This window comes from Helianthus annuus, chromosome 1 (assembly GCF_002127325.2).
Source record: "Helianthus annuus cultivar XRQ/B chromosome 1, HanXRQr2.0-SUNRISE, whole genome shotgun sequence".
In the NCBI taxonomy this organism is placed as follows: domain Eukaryota; kingdom Viridiplantae; phylum Streptophyta; class Magnoliopsida; order Asterales; family Asteraceae; genus Helianthus; species Helianthus annuus.
The window spans coordinates 116028191-116044661 of record NC_035433.2 but is presented as its reverse complement, the minus strand read 5'-3'; the positions used below and the strand labels follow the sequence as shown (position 1 = coordinate 116044661).

General features: G+C 40.2%; 1 protein-coding gene across 1 annotated transcript; it reads left to right on the top strand.

Annotated features, from left to right (window-relative positions):
* Nucleotides 1-266: 266 nt before the first annotated feature.
* LOC110928996 lies at nt 267-15565 on the top strand. Its single transcript, XM_022172088.2, has 4 exons — nt 267-786; nt 862-1366; nt 14988-15344; nt 15417-15565. The coding sequence occupies exons 1-4, from the start codon at nt 439-441 to the stop codon at nt 15563-15565; spliced, it is 1359 nt and encodes a 452-aa protein (XP_022027780.1). The 5' UTR covers nt 267-438.
* Nucleotides 15566-16471: the final 906 nt, after the last annotated feature.

Sequence of the window (16471 nt, the reverse complement as noted above, 5' to 3'; positions counted from 1 at the left end):
CTGTTGTTACTTGTCTCTGCTGTTGCTCGTTGCTGCCGGAGCCATACTGGAGATAGAATCGGCTAATTTTGCAAAAGGTAATAATAATTGTTTTCTTTTTAAAATGGTTATCTGAATGTGTGAACGTAACATAGGTACATATTAATATTGATCCATTCTTGATTTGTAAATTACAAAAAAGCCATTGTAAATTACAGTAGTGTACGTCTTGATTTGAACCATGTGCACTAACTAATGGCTTTTGTTTTCTGGTAACTAATGGCTTATGATATTTGAACCATATCAGACAGTTGCTTTTGTTTTTTTGCTTTGTTTTTAGAGACAATAGTGTACGTCTTTATGCACTTTAACCATATGCACTAGCTAATGGCTTCTACACTAACCAATGGCTTTTTCGAATGAGTAATTTTACACAACATAATATATATCAGTAAATGGATGAAAAACGCCAATAAGTTGTTGGTTGAAACATCATCTACCAAGAATAAATCGAGATTATTGTGGGATGATTTTACATTCAAGGCGTTTGTCGATGCGTGCGTGCTTGAATATAATAGAGGGAATATACCTGGTACAAGCTTTAGTAAGGTTGGGTGGGCGAATATAATAAACAGTATGTACGAGAAAACAGGCAAAACCTTTGAAAGAAAGCAAATAACAAACAAATGGGATAGCATGAAAAAAGAATGGAAGCTTTATGATCGCTTGATGAGGCTTGAAACTGGGATTGGCGGGACGAGAAGCTTCATCGATGCATTGCCCGAGTGGTGGGAGGAGAAAATAAAGGTATGTTCTACTTTTACCATCTAATAAACTTATAATCAAAGACATAATGTTATACGTATTTGTGTTTTGTTGTAGGTAGATCCCAACTATGCCAAATTTAGGGGTGTAAATTTGGAGATATTCGAGTCGGATTATGCTACTTTGTTTCGGGATTCGGTTGCTGTAGGAGACAATGCTATGACTCCGATACAATTTCAAAATGATGTTCAAACTGAAAATATAGATGGCAAAGGAGATATAGAATTCAAAAGGTTATGTAGAATAGCTGTGCAAGGAATAATAATAACTCGTGGCTTTCATAATAGAAGAAGGCCATGTCACACGTCGAATCGTACATGCCACATGTATGTTAATGAAATATTAACTAGCCATCCTAGACGGTGTTATGAAATATTTAGATTGCACGTGCCAGTTTTTAGACAGTTATGCATAGATCTTGTTACTAATTACGGATTGAAACAAAGCCGTAATATGTCTGTCGAGGAGTCCGTCAGAATCTTCTTGATGACTTTGGCTCATGGGTGTACGAATAGGTTTGTCCAAGAATCTTTTAATCATTATGGGGAAACTATTCATAGACATTTTGTCACACCCCGATTTCCACGTGTCTCACCGGTGGGCCCTGTGGGGGATTACCGTGACGTAGTTGGCAACATTATAGTCAAACCACACAATATATATGAATGCACAGCGGAAGCATAAAGATAAATATATTTCAACATTAAGTGTAATATCAATGTATCACCATTGTTGAAATAATAATCCACAGGGGATCAAATAATAATAATAAAGTATTGTTCAACAGACTTCAGGCATCTTAAGCTTGCGAGACTTCTAATGATGCTAAGGAGAAATCCCAGCCAATTACGCATAGTACCTGCATTTAGTCTTTTTGGGGAAAATACGTCAGTTTACACTGGTAAATACATTCAACTGACATTTTTGTAAAATGTTTAATAAAATTAGTTTAAATGCTCAAGGCACAAACTCTTTATAACTTGGGATAATTTATAATTAAATCTTGTAAAGAATTACATGTTACTATGCGTTCGGTCGCCCGGGTCGTGCCGGGTTAAAGTTTAATAGACACACCACATAGCATAAAACCGTGGCGGGTAAACCAACGGCTACACTTTTATAGTCATAGACATAATGCCGGGTGTACGCCTACACCCGGATGTCGAGGTCGTGGCCATTCGTAAATGCTGCCAAGGATATCCGGGACATGGTCATTAAGCCCCCAAAGGCGTAAAGCCAACAAAACAAATTTTTAAACGGATCACATTGATAATGCCCAACTACTAATGAGTTGGGGTCAATTGCCCAACCAAGCGGTATTTTAAATACCGTAACCCAAGCCCGTATAACGGAAAATAAGTTAAAAGTATTTACCTTTGCAAGTATAATTCCTTAATTGAAATAAATTGCAGATAGCTTTTACTGGTCCCCTATTCTGGAACGAAGGTTTAAATTAACCTATTAGAATCCTAACGGGTCTTTAATTTAGCCGTAGCTTAGACCGGTCAGTTTCAATGGATAGTTACGGTTTAATCGCGTGAAAAGCGAAAACCGTGAATGGAGTGTGATTTTGACCCAACAAGTTTGAAGACTTGTTTTATATGGGTATAATAATCATACTCTGGATTTTGGGGTCAAAACAATATGGTTTGACCCGTTTCGGCTAATTTATGTAAACTAGTTACATAAGCCGAACCGTGCGCGCAAAAGGCGCAACGGGTAACCGTAAGAGTCCTACATTGTTTTCCTAAGTCAACATGCTTTAAAGAGGTTGTGGTATCAGTAGGATACCTTCCATAATGCCCGTAACGAGTTTAAGTTCATATTATGCCCCGTAGGGGTATTTCGGTCTTTTTAAAGATTATAAAAGAGGTTTATGAGTTCTACAGGAAATCTGAGTTTCCCGAACAGTTTATAAAGTCTAAAATACTTTATTTATTAATTAAAATCAGTAGCAACTGGAATCGGGTCAAAAGACCTTGTAGAACTCAAGTTATGGCCGAAAAGGGTATATTCGGTATTTACCGAACCGTTGCCATAACCGCAGGTTATGAGCAGGTTAAAAATAATTAAAAATCTTTAGAAATCCCAAAATATTATTTTACATCAGTGAGTAAAAGGTTTGGTGTCGAAATCCGGGTTTAGATAGGCGTTATGCTAATTGCGCTATTTAATCACTAAAGTTTCGCAATTTGCGCTATTTAGCATAACTCCTATTCTGGACCTTGGATTGACATGAAATTTTCAGGGACATGCTTAGAAATCAGTAACCAAGGTTATGATCCTTTCACATGTCCGAAATTCTCATTTTAATTTAAAAAGGGCGTTACGGTCAACTTTTAAGCATTTAACGGAAATGTGTAAAAGACTCGGACAAACAACGAACCGGTCACAGAGGGTTATACCATCATGTAACCTGGTCCTAAGAGAGTCCTAAGGCATATCTAAATCAAACTTTAAAGGGTCAGAACTGAAGTCAATGCAAAAGTCAAACTTTTGCGACTTTCGGCTCCGAACCGGGTCTAAACAGAAAATGGTCGGATCAAACAAGCTTAGACTAGTTTATATACTTATTATCATGTTTTATGAGTGTTCAAACAGGTTACATATCATCTACATTACAGATTATGCAAGAAATCGCAAAATAACATTTCTGTTGACTTTTTCTAAGCATGTTTGACTCGATATTTGAACTAGTTCGAGTGGGAATCAGAGGGTGCCCTTTTTGGGGTTTAAAGCCCACATGATTACCAACATATAACTATCTTTGATTCGACAAATCACTGGACCATTCGTGATTTATCGCAAATTCAATCGTTAATTACGACGGATTGACTTTTAAGCTTAACTAAGCAATAACTAAGCCACAAAACGGTAGACACACTTACAGAAGCTTGGTGCACGAATTAGAATGTTAGAAGAGTGCTTGAGAGCTCCAGAGATGGTTTAGAATGCAGGTTTGAGGTGTGATTTACTTGTGCACAATGTATGGCCTTTTATAGTAACATTTCATGCATAAGATCATTACACATCAACCTACAAGGCATCATGGATGTTCAGCAGGTGGCCCTGGGTGCTAGGGGTCATGTAGAGGGCGCCCATGCTTCATTTATTGCTCAAATGATCGTTCACAACTTCAAACAGCAAGTCTGTCCAAGAATTCTGCATCTGGGACTTGTACGCGGCCCGCATTAGGATCAAGCAACTCACACGCGGGCCGCATGGATCCTAATGTCAGAAAACAGATCTTCAACTGGCGCGCGGCCCGCATTGGCTCACCCAAAACCTTAACGCGGCCCGCATTAGACCTGATTTCCAAGATTTTCAAATCTTTTGTAATGGTTAACCTGACCTTTCGGTTTCGAAGGGGTAACTTTGCGATTTGGCCCTCGATTATTTACCGTTAAGGGCCTCGTGCCTTTTACCCGCACTGTTAAGTCCCCGGTTAGTTTAATTACTATCCGAAAAGCCTTAGCTTTCATTGTTGACGCTTTTAACCCCTCTCGTACGAATTTGATCATAACTTTCTCGTTTTAAAACGGAACTTCGCGAAATTTATATAGTATATTCTAGTGAGTATATTTTACTGTTACAAAGCATCGGGTTCGTCAAAGGGTCACTCAGAGGTATAATTAAACATGTTGACACAGTTAACCCCTGTAGCTTGTAATCTCTCACTTTCTTCCGCGTTTCGCTCCGTACGATCCATGATTTATTCGTTTGAAGGTACGAGCATCGTTTAGGGTTACTATACAGTATATTTACCCTTTGTTGACATTTATAACCCTCGAATTTACATACTTTCAAGGTTTGTCAACTTTAGTCCTTTATTTAATATTTAATGCCACGTGTAAACTCATGACACGTGTTAACACATTATTGGACACAAAATTTCGAGGTGTTACATCCTCACCCCCTTAAAATAAATCTCGACCTGAGATTTACTCAAACAAATAAGGGTATTTTTCTTTCATTGCGGATTCAACCTCCCACGTGAATTCGGGACCTCTTCGGGCATCCCATTTGACCTTAACAATAGGTACATGCTTCCTTCGAAGCTTCTTCACCTGTCGATCTTCAATCGACAAAGGTTTTTCCACAAATTTCAAGCTCTCATCTATATGCACATCTGTATGAGGTATCACCAATGATTCATCAGCGAAGCACTTCTTTAGATTGCAGATGTGGAACACATTGTGAATTCCATTGAGCTCTTCTGGTAAGTTTAACTTATAGGCAACGGACCCGACACGTTCGATAACCTCGAAAGGTCCTATATATCTCGGGCTTAGTTTGCCTTTCTTACCGAAACGCATCACCCCTTCCAGGGTGATACTTTAAGTAACACTTTTTCACCTACTTCGAAGTGAAAATCTTTACGCTTTGGATCCGCGTAACTCTTCTGCCTATCTCGGGCAGCTTTGAGACGGTCTCGAATCTGGACAATCTTGTCCGTCGTTTCGAAGACTATCTCTGGTCCTGATAATTGGACATCTCCAACTTCCGCCCAACAAACAGGCGATCTACACTTTCTACCGTATAATGCCTCGAAAGGCGCAGCCTTAATGCTGGTATGGTAGCTATTGTTGTAGGAGAATTCGATTAGTGGTAGGTTCTTATCCCAACTACCACCCAAATCGATAGCACATGCACGTAGCATGTCTTCCAACGTTTGAATAGTACGCTCACTCTGACCGTCTGTCTGAGGATGGTAAGCCGTACTAAAATTCAAACGTGTGCCCAAAGATTGCTGGAAGCTTTTCCAGAAATGAGACGTGTATCTAGTATCTCTGTCGGAGATAATAGACACAGGTATGCCATGTAAGGCTACAATCTTATCAACGTATAACTGGGCTAACATGTCGGAGCTATAAGTCTCCTTGATGGGTAAGAAATGAGCTGACTTAGTCAGTCTATTGACTATAACCCATATTGTGTCATTTCCTTTCCTTGTCTTGGGTAACTTGGTAATAAAATCCATAGTTACACATTCCCACTTCCATTCGGGAAGTTCAGGCTGTTGTAGCAAGCCTGATGGCTTTTGATGCTCAGCCTTGACTTGCGCACAAGTTAAGCATTTTGCTACATAAGCGGCTACAGACTTTTCAAGCCTATCCACCAATAATTTGCCTTTAGATCCTGATACATCTTATCAGCTCCCGGGTGAACAGAATACTTGGAACTATGGGCTTCCTGGAGGATAACATCTCGTAGTCCTCCATAAATTGGAACCCATATTCGTCCATTTAATCGTAAAATTCCGTCCTTGCAAAGAGTTAACTGCTCCTCAGTTATTCCTAACTTCTCTTTAGGATAGTTAGCTTCCAACACAGCTTCTCGCTGTGCAGCTAACAATATCTCAATCAAATTATTCTTGACTTCAATGCTCTTGGCATTGATTCGAATGGGTTTCACCCTTTCCTTTCTACTTAAGGCATCAGCGACTACATTCGCCTTGCCGGGATGATATCTGATTTCACAATCATAATCATTTAAAGTCTCCATCCAACGGCGTTGCCTCATATTTAGCTCCTTCTGATTAAACAGGTGTTGAAGGCTCTTATGATCCGAATAGATCACAAACTTGATACCATACAGGTAATGTCTCCACAGTTTTAGTGCGAACACAACGACACCCAGCTCCAAGTCATGGGTGGTGTAATTCTTCTCGTGCACCTTTAACTGTCTCGAAGCATAGGCAATAACTTTGCCTTTCTGCATGAGCACACATCCCATGCCAGTGTGTGATGCGTCGCAGTAAACTACGAACTCCTCGGTACCTTCAGGTAATGTCAGCACAGGAGCGTTGCTCAGCTTTTGCTTCAGAATATCAAAGGACTCTTGCTGCTTAGGGCCCCAAACAAATTTTATCTTCTTCTTGGTCAGGGAAGTTAAGGGCGCAGCAATCCTTGAAAAATTTTCAATGAATCGCCTGTAGTATCCTGCTAACCCCAGGAAACTACGAATCTCAGTAGGCGTCTTTGGCTCTTGCCAATTCATGACAGCTTCAACTTTAGCGGGATCCACCTGGATACCACGTTCGCTGACAACGTGTCCTAGAAATTGGACTTCTCGTAGCCAGAATTCGCACTTGGAGAATTTGGCATAGAGTTTCTCATGATGTAGAAGTTTGAGAATACAACGAAGGTGTTTCTCATGGTCAGCTCGGTTCTTCGAGTATATAAGAATGTCGTCGATGAAAACGATGACGAATTTATCTAAGTACGGCTTGCAGACGCGATTCATGAGATCCATGAACGCAGCCGGTGCATTAGTGAGCCCAAAAGGCATCACTAGGAACTCGTAGCGACCGTAACGAGTCCTAAATGCGGTTTTATGTACGTCTTCATCTCTGACTTTCAGTTGATGGTAGCCTGACCTCAAGTCAATCTTCGAAAAACAACTTGCCCCTTGTAACTGATCGAACAAATCGTTGATCCTCGGCAAGGGATATCTATTCTTTATCGTGACCTTATTAAGCTCGCGATAATCAATGCACAGACGCATCGATCCGTCCTTCTTCTTAACAAAGAGGACAGGTGCTCCCCAGGGAGACGAACTAGGTTTGATGAAACCTTTAGCTAGCAGTTCATCCAGCTGGGTCCTCAACTCCTTCATTTCGGTTGGTGCTAGCCTGTAAGGTGCTCTAGCAATAGATGCTGCTCCAGGGATGATATCGATCCTGAATTCCACTTGCCTATCCGGTGGCAAACCAGGTAGATCTTCAGGGAAAACTTCTGGATATTTCGAAATGACGGGAATGTCTTCTATCTTCGGTTTAGGCTCTTCAATAATCACATGTGCCATGTAGATGACACAACCCTTCTTAAGACATTTTGAAGCCTTGAGCATAGTCACTTGCTCAGGCAATCCGTACTGGGTATCTCCCCGAATGGTAAGCGATTCACCGGACGGAGTCTTTATCACCACTTGCTTTCTGTTGCAGATGATTTGGGCCTGGTTGTGAGATAACCAGTCCATACCCAATACTAGGTCAAAACCGGCCAATTTAAAGGGAAGTAGAGATAGAGGAAAAGAGTGGTTCTTAATGGATATCACACAGCCATCTAACACAGTGGAGACGGTTTCTATGGTGCCATCTGCTAGCTCTACCTCGTAATTCACATTTAAGGTTTTGACAGGCATATTCAGCAATTTGCAAAATTTATGATCTACGAAAGACTTATCAGCGCCCGAATAAAAAAGTACTCTTGCAAAGATATCATTTACGAGAAAAGTACCTGTGATCACGTTATCATCCAGCACTGCTTCTTTCGCCTCCATCCTGAAGACTCTTGCATTGGTCTTCTTGGCCTCTTCAGGCTTCTTGGCATATTTAGGGCAGTTGCTTTTAATGTGCCCCTTCTCGTTGCAGTTATAGCAGGTTGCATCTTTTATCTTCTTGCAGTCCACGGTCTTGTGGTCCTTGGACTTGCACAACCCGCAAGCATACGACTTGGACTGAGTCTGCGAGTTTGATTCGAGCCTACACTTTCCAAAGTGATGTCTCTTGCAAGTCTTGCACTTGGGCTTCTCACCAGACTGTTGCCCATCCTTCCTTGACTACGACCCTCTCTTGTTATCACCGTTTCCACGGTGTTTCTTGCTCGACCTTCGTGAAGTATCATCTTCACGCTTTCTCTTTTCAGCTTCTCTGTTCCTTAGCGATCTTTGTCGGACCGCATCCAGAGTAAGGGACAAAGATATGTCGGCTACAGATCGAAAGGTCGCTGGCCGAGAGGCCTTCACACTTGCCTTTATTTTGGGGGCTAACCCACCGATAAAACGAGCGATCCTCTTTGGCTCCGGGGTTACCAGATATGGAACCAACCGGGACATCGTGTTGAAGCTCGTTAGGTAAGCTTGACAGTCAAGGTTTGTCATAACCAACGATAGAAAGTCGGTCTCAATCTTTTCCACCTCTTGTTGAGGGCAGTAATTCTCCTTGATGAGAGAAATGAATTCCTCCCATGTCATGCTGTATAGAACAGCCTTTCCCGAGGCCTGAACCAACGACCTCCACCAAGCCAGGGCCTCGCCCTTGAATGATTGTGACACATACTTTACCACATCTCTTTCTGCACAGCCGCTGATGTCCACCACGGTGTCCATCTCTTCTAGCCACGTTATGCAGTCAACTGCGCCTTTCTCTCCAGTGAAGTCTCGGGGTTTACAAGATACAAAATACTTGTAGGTACAACCCCTGGCGCGAGACGCATCAGTATACACTCTCTCTTGACGGACACTGTTTTCATTGGACGAGTGATTATCATCGTCCTTTTTAGGCTTGGACGGTGGCTTGCTGTGTGATTTTGAGTGGGTTTTCGGCTTGGAGTGTGGTTTGGATATGGTTCTGCTCCGAGATTCAGTATATTCCTCATATTGTCGATCCGGAGCTGCCTTGACAGCATTGTCGACAAGAGCTTTTAATTCTGCGCCCGTCAAATGAACATGGGCGTTATCGTATTCGTCTTCCTTCGAGTGGCTATTTTCCCCATTAGGATCAGCCATGGTAACTTGAATCTGCTACAGAAGATAACGGAAAATTTTATTTAGGAGTTTATTATGGAATTGTCTTTTATGGCAATTCATTAACCATGGTAAACAGAGACCATATCTGGTTAATTTGTTACTCACTTTTATTTAGGATTCGAATATAACTTATCCTAATTACAAACAATATTGTTATTAGCACAAAAGCCTAGTCACGAGGACGTTTTTATAATATTAGCCGAGATTACAGAGAATCAAGGTATGAAGGTTTGAACCGTAGTCCTTTTACCCTTTTCTGACAGGGAGTCATAGACCACCACTATCTTTTGTCTTATATGACAATGATTATGGCCCGTAGACACTACATCACTAATGGATGTTTAATAAGTTTGGCCCGTAGGCACTACATCACTATTTGGATGTTTAATAATTGATCATCTTTATTGACGATTTAACCCATGATTTATAAATCATTAATTTGGGTTTTGGAATCCTTAGAAGGATTAAGAATGATGCGTGCGATTTTAACGAATCACATCTGCCATGAACGTTAACATGATTACAGAGGTTAACAGGAATTCTGAATCTTTTAATCAGGTCTTACCATCTTGGCCGGATCTTATAAAGACACCTGGCTAGGTTTCACTCTTAAGATTCTTTATTTTAGGCAGATTTAATTTAAAAGGAATGATTTTTGATTTATTTCATATATAATAATAACAAAAATGAAATTCATAACATAACATTCCATAAACTTCAAATATGATTACACGCTGCCCTAAACGGGACTTTATAATTAAATAATTACCTACGCAGAGGTTTATAGCTAAACATATCCAAGCAGGGACCAAATACAAGATAGATGTCCGCGTAGGGACTAAAGGATAAGTCCGCGTAGGGACTAAAGTACGATAAATGTCCACGCAGGGACTAAATTGCAAATACAACATTACATAAGGAGACTAATGGTCTCGTTTCTTCCTTCCCTTCAGTAGGTTTGCTAAGCCTTTGAGAAATCCGCGATTACTCTTACGTTCTTGTTCGAAGTCTCGTTCCACACGGTTTAAGCGGTGGAGTATTTCTTCTTGCTCCGGTGGAGAAAAACGTGGCTGCTGCGACGGTTGCTGAACCGGAGGTCTAGGAGGTATTGGATACCCATGAGCTGAGTAATCTGGTCTTCAAGAGGTTCCATGAAGCGCATTATAATTAGCCGCTACCACATATGGATCGGCATCATAGTTATAGTTGTAGTGCGTGTGAGTCGGCTGCTCAAACGGATTGTACGCCGTGGAAGCGCCGTACGCTGGTATCGGATTGTCATATCCAAACGGTGGCGGAGGTGGTGCAACTGGTGGAGAATTCACCTCTGCAGGGTGACCAGAAGGTTCCCCTAATTGTGGTTCTTCTTCAGGTACTGACGGAAAGTGACTAGCACTCGAGTGGCGAGGGGTGCTGAAATGGAATTCCCCTCCTCGGGTGGACATCCGTGCGCCTGATGTTCTACGCCTTGGCGGATCTGGAATTACTGGTTGAACCGGTGGCGGTGGCGTAACGGCCACGAACCGCGAATCCTCAAAAGGATCCTGTTGTTGCTGTTGATCATGAGGCGAGTAATGTTGTGAAGGTGTAAAGTACCAATTACATTGGTCAAACCTCGCCTGGTAACTATCGGGACCTTGATAGGGTGTTCCACGAAAGGATGACCCATCGGAGATCTCGATTGGATGATTGGGAGTACCCCGTGCAGGCTCGACGGGGTCTGTATCCTCGTCCATATCTACTGCATTGTCTTCAGAAAAGTGATCCTCTGGTCCTAAAGGGTTATACCCTATTGGCTCTTGGACATAATCCGCCGGGTTAAACTGTCCTATGAAGAAAGGTGAAGGATCGCCATAAGATCGGTGCGAAGCAGATCGCTGGAGAGGTATAAAGGATGGTTGAGGGTTATTGGGATTATTTTCCGAATCTGGTCCAAACGAATGACGGTATGAGGGTGTTGAGCTATGCGAGGTAGAATGTCTCGCAGGTTCAAAGAGGTTTCTTCTTCGTCTCTGTGGTTCCTCACTTCTTGTACTAGAAGGAGCTCGCATGTTCGAGGGTCCAGCCTCGTGATCATTGTGAGTAATGATCGTTCCTCTGCCTCTTCCTCCTCTTCCTCGTCTGATTGCAGGTGGCATATTTCCTGCTTTCAAAACTTTAAATAACAATAAACAATAAAAAGACAAACTGGAATAACAATTCGAATTTGTCCTATGTTCTTGTCTAGACTCAAGTATGTGCAACTGTGTAACTGAGATTAAACACAAAGGCTAGTGTTTAATTCACTCAGTGTTGGCTCTGATACCAACCTGTCACACCCCGATTTCCACGTGTCTCACCGATGGGCCCGGTGGGGGATTACCGTGACGTAGTTGGCAACATTATAGTCAAACCACACAATATATATGAATGCACAGCGGAAGCATAAAGATAAATATATTTCAACATTAAGTGTAATATCAATGTATCATCATTGTTGAAATAATAATCCACAGGGGATCAAATAATAATAATAAAGTATTGTTCAACAGACTTCAGGCATCTTAAGCTTGCGAGACTTCTAATGATGCTAAGGAGAAATCCCAGCCAATTACGCATAGTACCTGCATTTAGTCTTTTTGGGGAAAATACGTCAGTTTACACTGGTAAATACATTGAACTGACATTTTTGTAAAATGTTTAATAAAATTAGTTTAAATGCTCAAGGCACAAACTCTTTATAACTTGGGATAATTTATAATTAAATCTTGTAAAGAATTACATGTTACTATGCGTTCGGTCGCCCGGGTCGTGCCGGGTTAAAGTTTAATAGACACACCACATAGCATAAAACCGTGGCGGGTAAACCAACGGCTACACTTTTATAGTCATAGACATAATGCCGGGTGTACGCCTACACCCGGATGTCGAGGTCGTGGCCATTCGTAAATGCTGCCAAGGATATCCGGGACATGGTCATTAAGCCCCCAAAGGCGTAAAGCCAACAAAACAAATTTTTAAACGGGTCACATTGATAATACCCAACTACTAATGAGTTGGGGTCAATTGCCCAACCAAGCGGTATTTTAAATACCGTAACCCAAGCCCGTATAACGGAAAATAAGTTAAAAGTATTTACCTTTGCAAGTATAATTCCTTAATTGAAATAAATTGCAGATAGCTTTTACTGGTCCCCTATTCTGGAACGAAGGTTTAAATTAACCTATTAGAATCCTAACGGGTCTTTAATTTAGCCGTAGCTTAGACCGGTCAGTTTCAATGGATAGTTACGGTTTAATCGCGTGAAAAGCGAAAACCGTGAATGGAGTGTGATTTTGACCCAACAAGTTTGAAGACTTGTTTTATATGGGTATAATAATCATACTCTGGATTTTGGGGTCAAAACAATATGGTTTGACCCGTTTCGGCTAATTTATGTAAACTAGTTACATAAGCCGAACCGTGCGCGCAAAAGGCGCAACGGGTAACCGTAAGAGTCCTACATTGTTTTCCTAAGTCAACATGCTTTAAAGAGGTTGTGGTATCAGTAGGATACCTTCCATAATGCCCGTAACGAGTTTAAGTTCATATTATGCCCCGTAGGGGTATTTCGGTCTTTTTAAAGATTATAAAAGAGGTTTATGAGTTCTACAGGAAATCTGAGTTTCCCGAACAGTTTATAAAGTCTAAAATACTTTATTTATTAATTAAAATCAGTAGCAACTGGAATCGGGTCAAAAGACCTTGTAGAACTCAAGTTATGGCCGAAAAGGGTATATTCGGTATTTACCGAACCGTTGCCATAACCGCAGGTTATGAGCAGGTTAAAAATAATTAAAAATCTTTAGAAATCCCAAAATATTATTTTACATCAGTGAGTAAAAGGTTTGGTGTCGAAATCCGGGTTTAGATAGGCGTTATGCTAATTGCGCTATTTAATCACTAAAGTTTCGCAATTTGCGCTATTTAGCATAACTCCTATTCTGGACCTTGGATTGACATGAAATTTTCAGGGACATGCTTAGAAATCAGTAACCAAGGTTATGATCCTTTCACATGTCCGAAATTCTCATTTTAATTTAAAAAGGGCGTTACGGTCAACTTTTAAGCATTTAACGGAAATGTGTAAAAGACTCGGACAAACAACGAACCGGTCACAGAGGGTTATACCATCATGTAACCTGGTCCTAAGAGAGTCCTAAGGCATATCTAAATCAAACTTTAAAGGGTCAGAACTGAAGTCAATGCAAAAGTCAAACTTTTGCGACTTTCGGCTCCGAACCGGGTCTAAACAGAAAATAGTCGGATCAAACAAGCTTAGACTAGTTTATATACTTATTATCATGTTTTATGAGTGTTCAAACAGGTTACATATCATCTACATTACAGATTATGCGAGAAATCGCAAAATAACATTTCAGTTGACTTTTTCTAAGCATGTTTGACTCGATATTTGAACTAGTTAGAGTGGGAATCAGAGGGTGCCCTTTTTGGGGTTTAAAGCCCACATGATTACCAACATATAACTATCTTTGATTCGACAAACCACTGGACCATTCGTGATTTATCGCAAATTCAATCGTTAATTACGACAGATTGACTTTTAAGCTTAACTAAGCAATAACTAAGCCACAAAACGGTAGACACACTTACAGAAGCTTGGTGCACGAATTAGAATGTTAGAAGAGTGCTTGAGAGCTCTAGAGATGGTTTAGAATGCAGGTTTGAGGTGTGATTTACTTGTGCACAATGTATGGCCTTTTATAGTAACATTTCATGCATAAGATCATTACACATCAACCTACAAGGCATCATGGATGTTCAGCAGGTGGCCCTGGGTGCTAGGGGTCATGTAGAGGGCGCCCATGCTTCATTTATTGCTCAAATGATCGTTCACAACTTCAAACAGCAAGTATGTCCAAGAATTCTGCATCTGGGACTTGTACGCGGCCCGCATTAGGATCAAGCAACTCACACGCGGGCCGCATGGATCCTAATGTCAGAAAACAGATCTTCAACTGGCGCGCGGCCCGCATTGGCTCACCCAAAACCTTAACGCGGCCCGCATTAGACCTGATTTCCAAGATTTTCAAATCTTTTGTAATGGTTAACCTGACCTTTCGGTTTCGAAGGGGTAACTTTGCGATTTGGCCCTCGATTATTTACCGTTAAGGGCCTCGTGCCTTTTACCCGCACTGTTAAGTCCCCGGTTAGTTTAATTACTATCCGAAAAGCCTTAGCTTTCATTGTTGACGCTTTTAACCCCTCTCGTACGAATTTGATCATAACTTTCTCGTTTTAAAACGGAACTTCGCGAAATTTATATAGTATATTCTAGTGAGTATATTTTACTGTTACAAAGCCTCGGGTTCGTCAAAGGGTCACTCAGAGGTATAATTAAACATGTTGACACAGTTAACCCCTGTAGCTTGTAATCTCTCACTTTCTTCCGCGTTTCGCTCCGTACGATCCATGATTTATTCGTTTGAAGGTACGAGCATCGTTTAGGGTTACTATACAGTATATTTACCCTTTGTTGACATTTATAACCCTCGAATTTACATACTTTCAAGGTTTGTCAACTTTAGTCCTTTATTTAATATTTAATGCCACGTGTAAACTCATGACACGTGTTAACACATTATTGGACACAAAATTTCGAGGTGTTACACATTTCCATAAAGTTATGGCAGCTGTGCTTAAGATGAGTGCTAACATCATCAAGCCATCCACAAACTATAATGATGAGGTACCTGCTCATATATTAAACAATCCTCGGTATTATCCAATGTTCAAGGATTGCATTGGCGCTATTGGTGGAACACACGTGAGAGTATCAGTTCAATTGAAGGACCAACCGAAGTACATTGGTCGAAAGGGATACGCGGCACAAAATATAATGGCCGTTTGTGATTTAAACATGTGCTTTACTTTCGTATGGGCTGGATGGGAGGGTAGTGCACATGACACCAGAATCTTCAATGAAGCCTTACGAAGGCCGGAGCTTCTATTTCCACATCCAATGGGTGGTTAGTATAAAGCATTTTTTATGTTATTAGTACTTGTTTGAAATGACTAACAACTGTTTGTTATATTTGTAGACAAATATTACGTTGTTGATGCCGGGTACCCAAATACTAAAGGGTATCTTACTCCATACAAAGGTCAAACCATTCGTCAGGGCCGTCTCAGAAAATCCTTAATAATTTTTGGGCCCCGTGCGATTAGAAAAAAATGGGCCCCTGAATAATAATAATAATAATAATAATAATAATAATAATAATAATAATAATAATAATAATAATAAGAAGAAGAAGAAGCTAATGTAGCAAAATGATCTGTGTTAAATAGTTAAACGAATCATGAGGTTCTCCATTTGTATTCGACCAATGAATTAGTTGTCAGGATCCAACCACATTTTCTATATCTCAAATTCCATGATCAACAACCAAAATTTTAATATGCACATCACATGCTTTAATCAAAATATAGGTTTCGGGTATTATCCAAAAAATCAGTATGAAGTTAAGCACAATTAGTTTCAAAATTGTTAAGAAAACTAATCGGTTAAGACAATTATCCATGTTCAAAGAGTGAATACATAACTCAAATTAGCATTAATTAAAAAACAATAAATTCAAGTTTTTGTGTAACAATTTCAACACCCTCTACACAAACAAAAATAACTAACATTTAAATCCTTTCAGCAAAAATAACTTTAATATGTAAATATATCCAAGTTAGTTTGGTGACACAAATCTGTTCATATGCAAATAAAAAAAATAAAACTAGAAATTGGATTCTAATACTTTAAACTATAAACGGTTAAATGAGAAATAATAATTGAAAAAAAAAAAAGACTTACAAACTTAAACAAGAAAATGTGTAAAGCATTTATGTGAATGATTAAATGAAGAAAAAAACCTTACAGATTTATGAAGGACCAAATTTAAATGTGAAGAAATAGTATATTCAAAGACTAAAAGATAAAGCTTGCAAGAAGCACATGGGGCCTTTCCATCTGTTCTATGCTAAATGAGTAAGCTGAACCAGCCCCTTAGACCCAAACAATACATGAAGGAAACACAAAAAAAAAAAAAAAAAAAAAAAAAAATCAAAACTGCAATTAATGAGAATCGAACAGGAGACCTATAGT